The sequence below is a fragment of the Salmo salar genome, chromosome ssa07 (assembly GCF_905237065.1).
Source record: "Salmo salar chromosome ssa07, Ssal_v3.1, whole genome shotgun sequence".
Classification (NCBI taxonomy): domain Eukaryota; kingdom Metazoa; phylum Chordata; class Actinopteri; order Salmoniformes; family Salmonidae; genus Salmo; species Salmo salar.
The window spans coordinates 19,585,571-19,597,694 of record NC_059448.1 but is presented as its reverse complement, the minus strand read 5'-3'; the positions used below and the strand labels follow the sequence as shown (position 1 = coordinate 19,597,694).

At 41.5% G+C, this 12,124-nt stretch overlaps 1 protein-coding gene across 7 annotated transcripts in view; it reads left to right on the top strand.

Moving 5' to 3' along the window:
* LOC106608788 (multiple PDZ domain protein) overlaps positions 1–12,124 on the top strand; it is a 64,103-nt gene that overhangs the window by 18,866 nt on the left and 33,113 nt on the right. For 4 of the 7 annotated variants that reach the window (XM_045721684.1, XM_014206933.2, XM_014206932.2 and 1 more), the window contains exons 13-23: positions 1,257–1,337; positions 2,744–2,823; positions 3,149–3,295; positions 4,086–4,256; positions 5,089–5,265; positions 7,181–7,390; positions 8,444–8,575; positions 9,057–9,218; positions 10,055–10,405; positions 10,907–11,015; positions 11,412–11,610. In XM_045721684.1, coding sequence (XP_045577640.1) covers positions 1,257–1,337; positions 2,744–2,823; positions 3,149–3,295; positions 4,086–4,256; positions 5,089–5,265; positions 7,181–7,390; positions 8,444–8,575; positions 9,057–9,218; positions 10,055–10,405; positions 10,907–11,015; positions 11,412–11,610 — 1,819 coding nt within the window. The remainder of the gene's footprint in view (positions 1–1,256; positions 1,338–2,743; positions 2,824–3,148; positions 3,296–4,085; positions 4,257–5,088; positions 5,266–7,180; positions 7,391–8,443; positions 8,576–9,056; positions 9,219–10,054; positions 10,406–10,906; positions 11,016–11,411; positions 11,611–12,124) is intronic. The other 3 variants (XM_045721683.1, XM_014206937.2, XM_014206936.2) reach the window with 3 other exon arrangements.

The window sequence follows — 12,124 nt, the reverse complement described above, 5'->3', positions numbered from 1 at the left end:
AGAAACATTTTTTTTTGCGACTGACTGCTCGATTAAAGAGATCTCGGTCGACCAAACAATCGACCAGTCGACTAAATGGGGTCAGCTCTAGACTACCTGGATTTGTCCAATTAAAAAAAAAAACATTCACAAAGTGCTTTAAATGTTTTCCGTGGCGTGCCCTAATGATCCTGACCATCGCAACTGCATCTTTGATTAGCAGTCACAAATACCTCCTATAACAGTAGTCTATAGTCAAGCAAAACACATTTTTATTCCATATACATTTACATGTTAGTCATTAAGCAGACGCTCTTATCCAGAGTGACTTACAGGAGCAATTAGGGTTAAGTGCCTTTCTCAAGGGCACAGGAGATCGTACTCTGACATTATCCTTCATTCATACATTATTGAAATGGACCTATACCCTAGACAAAATCCAGATTTACCTGATTTCGATGTAGTCCTGGTGCCGTATGCATCAAGTGTCTCAGAGTGCTGATTTAGGATCAGTTTTGCCTTTTAGATGACAATGATTAAGGTTACATGGACAGGGAAGACCAGATCCTTACGCATATATTCTGAGAAGCTTGATACATACAACCCCTGATCACATCCCTGGTGACGCTGCAGGGCTGTGCCCACTTGACGACAGTACACATACCACAACAATGCCCTACTTGAATGGCCTCCATCTGTGTTAGGATGGGAAAGGGACTTCTACTTAAACCCTCTCACCACAACCACAGCTCCAGATTTAGAAGGCAGCGCCCTCCGCCCTGCTTTGGAAACCCTGAACTCATTTAGCCTGTAATTGGGCCAGTGTCATAAGAACCTTAGGCGTAGGAAAATGCATTACAACGCATACACACACACGTGCATGCACACGCACACACACACACACACACACACACACACACACACACACACACACACACACACACACACACACACACACACACACACACACACACAGGCAGACTCACGCATACTGCCAATAATAACACAACCCGTAACGACATAGCCAGCATGTTCAAAGCCGGAACCAGGAGGAACTAAAGCAGACTTCTACACATGTTTCTGCGATGTGTGTCTGTGAGTGTGTGTGTGTGTGTGTGTGTATGTGTATATTAACCATACAAGACACAATGCACAACCCATGACATCATAGCCATCATGTTTCGGACTAGGAGCTAGATGACTTAACCAAGAGCTCTACAAGTGTGTTGTGTGTGTATGTGTGTATTAACTTGTTTGTATTGTGTACTCCGGTGCAGGTGAGAAACAGTACCAGGCATTGAGTGGGGAATCGGATGTCTCCACTGTGAAGGATCAGTTAACTAAGAACACCAGAGACGGTAAGTCAATCCACCCCCCTGTTATCTGGGATCCGTTACTAAGTACAGTGGTAGAGATAATGGATTGCAATCTGTTTTAAAATATGCTACTGTCGCGATGACTGGTTTTAGGCTACTGTGTATTTCAAGAGATTTTCAGTAGCCCTTTATTCGGATAGTCCATCTGTAGATGCTCAACAAACTATCAATGAATGTCTATAGATGTTTTTCCTATTGTAATTCAACAGAATGTTGTTGAAACGTTTTTTATCTTCTGCTGATAGTTTGTTGAGCGTCTACAGATGGACTATAGACTGTGCATGTAGAGAATAAGGGTCTGTATGTTGTTTTTATTGCATAAAAGTGCAGATGAACGATGCCTTTGAAGTGATTCTTAAAGTACTCTTTCAAGTAGTGCGTTTGGAGTTGTCTAACTGTAGCCTACCGCTTGCTGTGTGTCATTTAGTCGGAATTAGATGGGACGTAGCAGTTGGCTGAATGTACTGTAATCAAATTTTATTAGTCACAAGCGCCAAATACAACAGGTGTAAACCTGACAGTGAAATGCTTACTTACAAGCCCCTAACCAACAATGCAGTTTAAAAAATACGGATAAGAAATAAAAGTAACAAGTAATTAGAGAGCAGCAGTAAAATAACAATAGTGAGACTATACACAGGGGGGTACCGGTACAGAGTCAATGTGCGGGGGCACTGGTTCGTTGAGGTAATATGTACATGTAGGTAGAGTTATTAAAGTGACTATGCATAGATGATAACAACAGAGTAGCAGTGGTGTAAAAGAGGAGGTGGGGCAATGCAAATAGTCTGGGTTGCCATTTGATTAGATGTTCAGGAGACTAATGGCTTTGGGGTAGAAGCTGTTTAAATGCCTCTTGGACCTAGACTTGGTGCTCCGGTACCGCTTGCCGTGCGGTAGCAGAGAGAACAATCTATGACTAGGGTGGCTGGAGTCGTTGACAATTTTTAGGGCCTTCCTCTGACACCGCCTGGTATAGAGGTCCTGGATGGCAGGAAGCTTGGCCCCAGTGATGTACTGGGCCGTTCGCACTACACTCTGTAGTGCCTTGCGGTCGGAGGCCAAGCAGTTGCCATACCAGGCAGTGATGCAACCAGTCAGTATGCTCTCGATGGTGCAGCTGTAGAACCTTTTGAGGATCTGAGGATCCATGCCAGATTTTTTCAGTCTCCTGAGGGGGAATAGGTTTTGTCGTGCCCTCTTCACAACTGTCTTGGCGTGCGACTGTCTGTTGGTTTCATAGTTACGTTTTAATTAGGTTAGTATTATATTTCTGTGTTTTAAGGAGCTAAGATAACAGTATGAGTAATTTCGTTGTAATCATGTGGGACACATGTAATTTTACCTTCATATTCTATTTAAGTCCATATTATATTGCTGTTTTTAAGAAGCAAAGCTAACAGAGGATGAAGAGTTGGAGCTGATGGAGAAGTGGCAGGAGACGCTCGGCCCCAGCAACAAAGTAGTGGTTAGTAAACAGAAAAAACATTCACCCAAGCCCAGTTTGTCTCCACTTAATGATACATACTGTAGTTCTATTTTTTCCTGTTTTATACACATTCTTTTGGCATTTTATGGATGGACATGGACTGTTTGCAGAATAAAAACACTGTTGTATTTGTCATCAATGGAAAATGTCAAAACATTGGTCAGAAAAAAAACTCGCCAACCATATTGCCACACTATGTAAATGTAATGCTGACTGTGAAAGGAAAATTGAATAAAATGTGTGAAAGCGTGATTTTATTTTTTTATTTTCATGCCAACTGAGTTGTATCCACCTGTTGTGCCAGATTGCCCAGGTGGAGAAGTTCAGTGAGAGCAGTGGTCTGGGCATCAGTCTGGAGGCCAACAACGGGCACCACTACATCCGCTCTGTCCTGCCCGAGGGGCCAGTGGGCCGCTGTGGGAAACTCATCAGTGGGGATGAACTGCTCGAGGTAAAGGACACCGCCAATAGCATATTGAATCGGCAAAATGAATACACCCCTGGTGAACAACAGTTAGCCTGGAACTTACTTACTGCTGTAACGATGTGCGCTGGGAGTCGGGAAGCAAGTTCAGGGAGTGAATCATTTAATAAACAAATGAATAAAACAAGAAACACGAACAACACACAGACAGGAAACTGAAACAGAAACAATGATGCCTGGGGAAGGAACCAACGGGAGTGACATACAGTTGAAGTCAGAAGTTTACTTACACCTTAGCCAAATACATTTAAACGCAGTTTTTCACAATTCCTGACATTTAATCCTAGTACAAATTCGCTGTCTTAGGTCAGTTAGGATCACCACTTTATTTTAAGAATGTGACATGTCAGAATAATAGTAGAGAGAATGATTTATTTCAGCTTTTATTTCTTTCATCATATTCCCAGTGGGTCAGAAGTTTACATACACTCAATTAGTATTTGGTAGCATTGCCTTTAAATTGTTTAACTTGTGTCAAACATTTCGGGTAGCCTTCCACAAGCTTCCCACAATAAGTTTGGTGAATTTTGGCTTATTCCTCCAGAAAGAGCTGGTGTAACTGAGTCAGGTTTGTAGGCCTCCTTGCTCCCACACGCTTTTTCAGTTCTGCCCACAAATTTTCTATAGGATTGTGGTCAAGGCTTTGTGATGGCCACTCCAATACCTTGACTTGACTTTGTTGTCAAGGTATGAATCCCAGCCTGACTCAATATGAGTGTTGACCATTGGATGTGTGCGTCCACCCCTCTCCATTCAGGTCAATGGAATATCCCTGATTGGTGAGACCCACAAGGAAGTGGTGAGGATTCTGAAGGAGCTTCCTGTCTGTGTCTACATGGCCTGCTCTAGGTCCGCCCCTCTCCTTCAGAGTGACAGGGATTCTGGCCAAACAGGGTTGGATGAATTTTCCACCGAACCTAAAATTAAGGTAATTTCCCTACACTGATGCACAAAACGTGTACTATATCCATGTATAGTATATGCTATTGACATCACCATTGGTTCATATTTTTTAAACGGTCAGTTTTTGAGTTACTATTATAGTCATTGCATTGCATAGTCATTAATTACGAGCCTCCACATAATGCAATCTAACATGCATGGTTGGGGACAACTTTGTTTTCAACCATATAATTCAGTCATTTCAGAAAATTAATTGTTCAGGAAGTTATTAAAAACGGAATGAAAGCCAGAAAGCCCTTCATAAAATGGTGGCTGCTGGACATACAGTAGCTCACAGTAAACAGTGTTTCCCCCCACCCCTTGATACTGAATGGCTAATATAATTGGGAATGAACATCATTAAGTCCTCCTACTTGACTCATCCACCCTCATTATTTTAGCACAGTCTGTCCAATGCTCTGCCGGGCCTCCAGACTGCTAACAATAAAGGATTAAGATTTAGGATTAGGAAGGACTCTGACCGTTCATTAATACCAATCCATCTAAAGTAATACCTCAGATCATTTGACAATGCATGGGATACAAGAGATAGTAGCCAGGGAGCTACACAAAGCTAACCTTCAAAGGAAACCTGCTTTCAGAGGATTTTTGAGGGATATCTCCTCAGCTCTTCAGCTGCATGAGTTCAGGTAAAAAACACAACATACAGCACTTCTGCTGCATAGCATCCAAAGATTCCCTTTGATGTGCTGCCAAAAAACGTACAAAATGAAACTAGCGGAGAACTAGGAGCCTATGGGCTCGGAGTGAGTCAGGAATGCGTGCGCAGGGATGATATCGAGGGTATATGTCTGTAGATACAGGGAGACCTCAGCAGTTTCCTGGTACCCGGAGGTTCCGAGGGGGCGGCAACAAGGGAAAATGTGACGGAGGAGAGTCTGGGAGCTCCTTTGGCCATGTGGGAGACGGAAATACAGGACATCGAGCTGGAGAAGGGAGAGAGTGGACTGGGATTCAGCATCTTGGACTACCAGGTGGGAATTCTGAATGGGAATTCTACTTGCTGGCAGGATTGGGGAGTAACAGATTACATGTAATCGGTTATATGTAAACGATTACACAAAAACGAACTGTAATCCATTACGTTACCAGTAAAAATATTGTAATCAGATTACAGATACTTTTGAAAAATAGATGATTACTTCTAGGATTAGTTTTAAATTAAAAAAGGATGTTTGCGTAGAAATTCTTTGACACCTTTCTTTTTTCTCAATAAAATCCAAATCAGTATTGCAAAAAGTATGTTTGTTCAGCCTGAGCAAATCTGACCACAAGTCAGAGACCACTATGATGACACACCAAATGCGTTTTATGGTTTGAGGGAAAATAACAGGAAAAGGTTTTTGTAGGCTTCAGTCCAAGGTATGTCTTCCAATTGTGCAACCGCTGTTAGTATCCAAAGATTATCCAACTTGAATAAACACTTGGGGGTAAAGACGACAGCAGTGATGTAGCCTATGGTCGAAACGGATATCACTTATTGATATCTATATAGGGCATTGATGTGAATCACACTGCTGCTCTCTCATTTAGCTGGTTGTGCCTTACGGATTGTGGTTGTTGTGGATGGCTGTTCACAAATGTAGGCTATATGTGGATTTTAACCCAATAATTGTTGAATTGAAGAAGTTAAACTGCCTATTAAGCATTGTTTTTGCGACCAGTGGACAGCCAGTGGAAAATGACTCTTGCAACAGCTGCATAGTGCAGATCTCATCCTTTTGGAATAAACTTTTTTTCCCTAACTTCTCCATGGTATTGTGCTCCATACTGTGGGGCTTTTATTGGTTAATCTAATTCGTGCTGATTCAAAAACCTATGTCCATAGGCCTAACGGACACATCCTCAAACTCGTGCCCTTTTGGTAGACTTAAACTGCTGCAAATGATAGAGAATTCAAAGTGTCACCAACAAACTATTTAAACAATAGGCCTATAACAAATGGAACCTATGGCATACATGTCTCACTTTTCAGTAGTGCCCAAAGCATGCCATTCTATGAGAGCAGTATTTCTCAAAACAATGAGTCCAATCAGTCCTCTACGACAACAAAATCATAAACAACAGAGTAGGCTAATAACGATTTGGCTAATCTATAATTCCATAATTCCATATTTGAAGATCACGGGGTAATAAATGAATTGTAATTACTGGAAATCTGTCTGACTTTGGTTTTTAATGTAAAGATATAGCCTAATCGTATTATTATCTGTAGTATCAAAGGATGGGTGAGAAGAAGCCCACATAACCGTCCCATAAAGTAAAATGTAACATCCGTTTATGGCAAGCTACGTACACTCTAACATTGATTTATCCAGCAATACATGTCATTCAATTGGAAATATACATTTTTGTCTTCTTCTAATGGCTCTTAAGGGGAAAGTAATTTAAAAGTAACTGAAAGTAATACGATTACGTTACTGAGTTTTGGTAATCCCAAAGTTACGTTACTGATTACAATTTTGGACAGGTAACTAGTAATTGTAACTGATTACATTTAGAAAATAATCTACCCAACCCCACTTGCTAGTCAAGTGTGATTTTTCCCAAATGATAGAATTTACTTATTTACTTATCATTCACTTCAATTAGTTGTTGTTGTAGGTCGTTTCTGTCTTCTTACTTTGGGAGGAAGTGGTCATGTGAGCTTTAGGACCTTTGCCTTCTGGGAAATGAAGTTCAACAAATAGCGTAATTGACTAATTACACTGTAATGCGCTGTATTTTTTAAACTAAATTGCTTACTCTTATTTTCGAACACCTGATATACAGAACATTCAGAATAAACAAATCCTCCAACTGAAAGTACATAACAGATTTTAGTCCTTATTGTATAAGATTATCTGTCGAGTGCGTCCATTGACTTCACTGACACAGATCTTGTAATAGGACCCAATGGATCCGGCGAAGACGGTGATCGTGATTCGCTCTCTGGTGCCAGAAGGAGTGGCCGAACGGGATGGCAGGCTTTTGCCAGGCGACCGGCTCATGTTCGTCAACAGCACCAATCTGGACAACGCCAGTCTGGAGGAAGCCGTCCAGGCACTGAAGGGGGCCAACATCGGCATGGTTCACATTGGGGTGGCCAAGCCACTGCCTGTAAGGGAACCCTATTGTGATTTTTGTCCTAAAGAGAGGCTGGTGTGTGTGTATTTGTGTGTGTGTGTGCGGGGAGGGGGTGGGGGTGCAATGTGTTCTGTGTGTGTGTGTGTGTGTGTGTTATATGTATGTGAGCGTTTGTGTGTGCGTTTTCTCACTGGTGTGTGGCCACCCAATAATGAGGGCTCATCTTACAGATGGCTTGTATTATTCATGCTGATAAGGCAGTAGAGTTAGGCTGCATGCTGACTCAACTCCAATCTCCCTGACAACAGCATAAGGCAGGACAAACATCCCTGCCCTTTGTGTCATATTGCTTGGACTCCTTGTATATAAATTCCTTGAGGCAGCTGTTAAAAAAAGGGGTTGTTCACAAACACATTCACCACCTGAGGGATTTCTAGTCTGTTTTCTGTGAAAATTGGCCGCATTCTTTCAGCTTTAAAGTTACATTTCTCTCTCTTGGGCTTGCCATTATGATGAGAACATACAGTAAGTTCCGGTTCTGGGATGTCAAGGTTATTGGAGGTCGGGTGGATTACATTGTCTTTGGGAAGCCTCTGTGGAGTTATCAAGCTTTCCTGGAATGTGGGGGGGGGGGTGTTGTTGTATTGCTTCTCCAAATTGAGTTTGATTCTCCAATACCTTCTCCAATTTCTCCCTCTTTTCTTTATCTATCTCTCTCTCGCTCTCTCTCGCGCTCTCTCTCTCTGGGCATCGTATTAGACAAAATCAAGAGCAAAAGGTCATTTTAAAGCAAAGCTGTGGCAACACCTTTGGAAATCGAATAACCATGTATACATTTTTACCGAAATATTACCTTGTGATGTAGTCTGAGATTCAGCCCGTGATTCCTAACTACAGACAAAACCATGGAGACCAAATCAAACCGTTAAAACACATGCTTTTCGCTACTAACAACCTCATTTATATTTTTTAACAACCCAACTACAATCATATTTGACTAGAAATTTGAAACCTGTAGACAATGATTGGAATTTCCTCAGTATTATTTTCTGGGGATTTTTCCCATTTCCTGCCCTGTCTCCACAGCCATACAATGAAGAGGACAGTCCGTCGTCATCCTCTGGAATCAGTTTTTTTTTATCTTCAACACTGCTGGTTAAAGAAAGCGATGAGGAGGAGCCAGCGGAGGACCACCTTTTCCGGGCAGAGCCTGCATTGGTTAGTCGCCGTTGTGGACAAGTACAAAATATGTATGCACAAAAAAGTAAAAAGACGAAAAAGTACAACTACAAAATTGCGCTCTGGATAAGAGTCTGAAATGTAAATGTAAATTAACCAATGAAATTGAGGGACAAGAAAAAACGACCAATCAAAATTAAAGACACAAAATAACCATTGTAACTTTAAAATGCATCCTTTAAAATCTTGTATCAAGTGCATTTAATTTAATGCAAAACTCAATAGTATCTAATAAAAATTTAGCCACAAAAAACAAGACAAACATTTTATGGAGCATCACTCGACTAAACACTCTGAGACACAATGGGAAAGAGCAACAATGTCCAATATCAGAGTTAGAATATCCTTTACAAATAGCTCTCATGGCACTAACAAAGCTATCCATGAATGGATAGCTCATCCATGGCATAGAGAGATATATTCACCATCTAATTTACTACATTCATATTCTTTGGTGCAGATTGACTCCAATGAGGGAGACCTGACCGATGAGAGGGCATTGGAGCATCGCTTCTCTGGCGATGAGGATGACACTTTACAGGCTTCCATGATCGCCCTCCACGGCAGCACCTGCAGCGCCGATATGGACTACCAGACCACCTTGCAGTCCTCCACACCCAAAGTAGGCCAACAAACGTGCACTGTGGTCAGCTGAGTCAATTTTAAAGCCATTACAGTCAGCAATTTCAAGAAAGCTTGTTACAATGCAAAAACAGTATCTGTTCCCTGTCATTTGTTTGAATTTCACTGAAGCAAGCTGCTGCCCTTTTCACTAAGAAAACTCCTTGCGTAATCAAAATAAGTTGCTTATTTTATCATACGAGGTTGACATTAGAAGTGCTGCGCTATAATTGTTTGACTACTTCAAACTGTCAGCTATATTGAAGTGATAAAATGTTTATGTAGTTTTTAGCCCCTTCTTTGTATGCATTTAGCTTGTTTTTGTCTCACATTTTGCATAAGCTTGTAGATCATTGTCACTCTCCAGAGTCCTACCTCCAGAGTCCTTATGTATGAATGGTTGATTGTTTTTTTATTAGTATTTATCTATACTGTACTTCATCTTATCAAGCTATTACTACCCTATTAGAATAATATGGCCTGCTGCGTGCTTCAGTCCTGCCCTCAGCATTTCTGCTTGTTGCTGTTACTCCACAGTTTCCTCTCTTAAGGATTTATTTTTCCAAGTTTTATTGTGCCGTCTCGGATGCTTAAGGAATCCCTGAAGAGATTCATTGCCATACAGTCGGGTCTCATGAATTATATCTAGGGAGATAATACAGAGATATTTGGTGCATCACGCACGATCATCTGTACTGTAATTATCGCTATTCCCCGTCAGCTGCTGATGGCTTTTCAATGGCTCATTAGGAGGAGTGCAGAACGGCGACCGAGGTAGAAACTAACGAGGTGTAACCTCCATTTCGACTCGTCATTTTTTCTTCTTCTTCTACATAGCGGAGTGCTCGCCTGGACTTGTTGACTGAGCATCCCTTGGTGATGTTGTTCGGCCTCGCGGACGACACTGAACCCTTCTCCCCGGAGGAGAAGCCCATCGTTTTCCCCCTGCCCAGGAGTATTGGAGGTCATGCCCTAACGATTGACGACAACGCACTAACTAGCTCCGATCAGTACCTAGCGCATCACTTAACCCAAATGGAGCCGTCGGATCTGTCAAACTCGTACAGTCCGTACACTGACCCTGAGCCCGGTTTGAATGATTTGGGGGAGCCGGTGCAGTCTCTCCATTTTCAGATGGAGTCCGCCATGGCCGTTGAGGACATAGGGGAGATGGAAGGCTTAATGAAGGTAAACTAGCCTTGATCTGAAGAGCCGTGCCATCTTTCATTTTGCCATCGAATGTCATTGAGTGTGCCTCGTAATCAAACAAGCATGAGTAAATGGGTCCTCGGCAATGTTCAGGAAATTGAAATGCAACAAGTAACGTACAACCCATGTCGAAATGCACTGGACTGATCACAGGCCAATGTGAAATTGATTGGATTTTCGAGAATAATGATAACCCAACCAATTTGAAACTTTCTACTTTTTACTAGAATCACATTCCTAGGTATTACTTACATTCCTAAGGTAACAGCATCACAGAAAATATTAAAGATGAATCCCTTCCTTACTTTGTATGTTTGATTCCCTGGCCCTCACTAATCGTTTCCACCTAACCTCCCTGGTAGTTTAGATGACCTCAATGTCACTATTATTCATTTTGAATTGCTGTACTTAAACTTCCTCCATAGAAAATCTTTTCTAATTTGTTTCATGAATACTTTTGATTGAATCGTTATTCTCAAGGGGGATGAGCCATCTGTAAAGCAGTCCAAAGAGGAAGGGGATGAGGTTATAACCACTGGGAGCCATTTTGAAAGGACAATCACTGTTGTCAAGGGCAACTCCAGTCTCGGTTTGTATTATTTCTTTGGCAATATGTTTCATATTGATGAGTAATTGTTGTATAGAGAACAGCCTTCACTTTATCAGTCTTTCCTCCTTACATACCATAATTGTATATAAATTAGCAAAATATCTGATTATGCTTTTATGTGCTTTATATCTGTCAGGGTTGTCGGATATTACTTATTAAATGTGTTGTATGTGTTCATTTGGAGTATTTGTATTTCATGTAATTTTTTTTAACTTACTTGGCTTATTGCGTTTAGCTCCAAGTGGAGCATAGGGGTCTCAGCTATGAATCAGGATTGAACACATTTTACACATAATTGTGGGTAAGCGTTTTTCCTATACTGTAGGTTCCAGGTCTTTGGGAATGTTGTGCATTTTGTCACTGTCATCCTTACAGGGATGACAGTGAGCTCCATCAAGGATGGCTTGGGGATGTACATCCGCAGCATCATCCACGGGGGTTCCATCAGCCGAGACGGCCGTCTGGGAGTGGGGGACCTAATCCTAGTCATCAACGGCGAGTCCATGGCCAACCTGACTAACACCCAGGCCCGCGCCATGCTCCGGAGACACTCCCTCATCGGGCCAGACTTGGGGTAAGGACCAGGGCTAGGGCAACATGTTCAGTGTTTTGATACCTTGTCCAGGAAACCAGTTTTATATGGTTTCACTATAGGCCTTCATTAAAATGTCCACCTACTTCCAACACAAAGAGTGCAGATTTCACCTCAAATATATTCTTCCTAGATTCCCTACACATTGATACGCACTCCTTTTCTGTTACAATGTAAAGTCAGAGAGGATAATATTGTGGAGACCAAAACCCAAAACTTTCTCCTCTCTACAAACATATAGTACCAGTCAAAAGTATGGACAGACCTACTCATTCAAGGGATTTTCTTTATTTTTAATATTTTCTACATTGTAGAATAATAGTGAAAACATCAAAACTAGAGAAATAACACATATGGAATCATATAGTAACCAAAAAAGTGTTAAACAAATATATTGTATATTTTAGATTCTTCAAAGTAGCCACCCTTTGCCTTGATGACAGCTCTGCACACTTTTGGCATTCTCTCAACCAGCTTCATGAGGAATGCTTTTCCA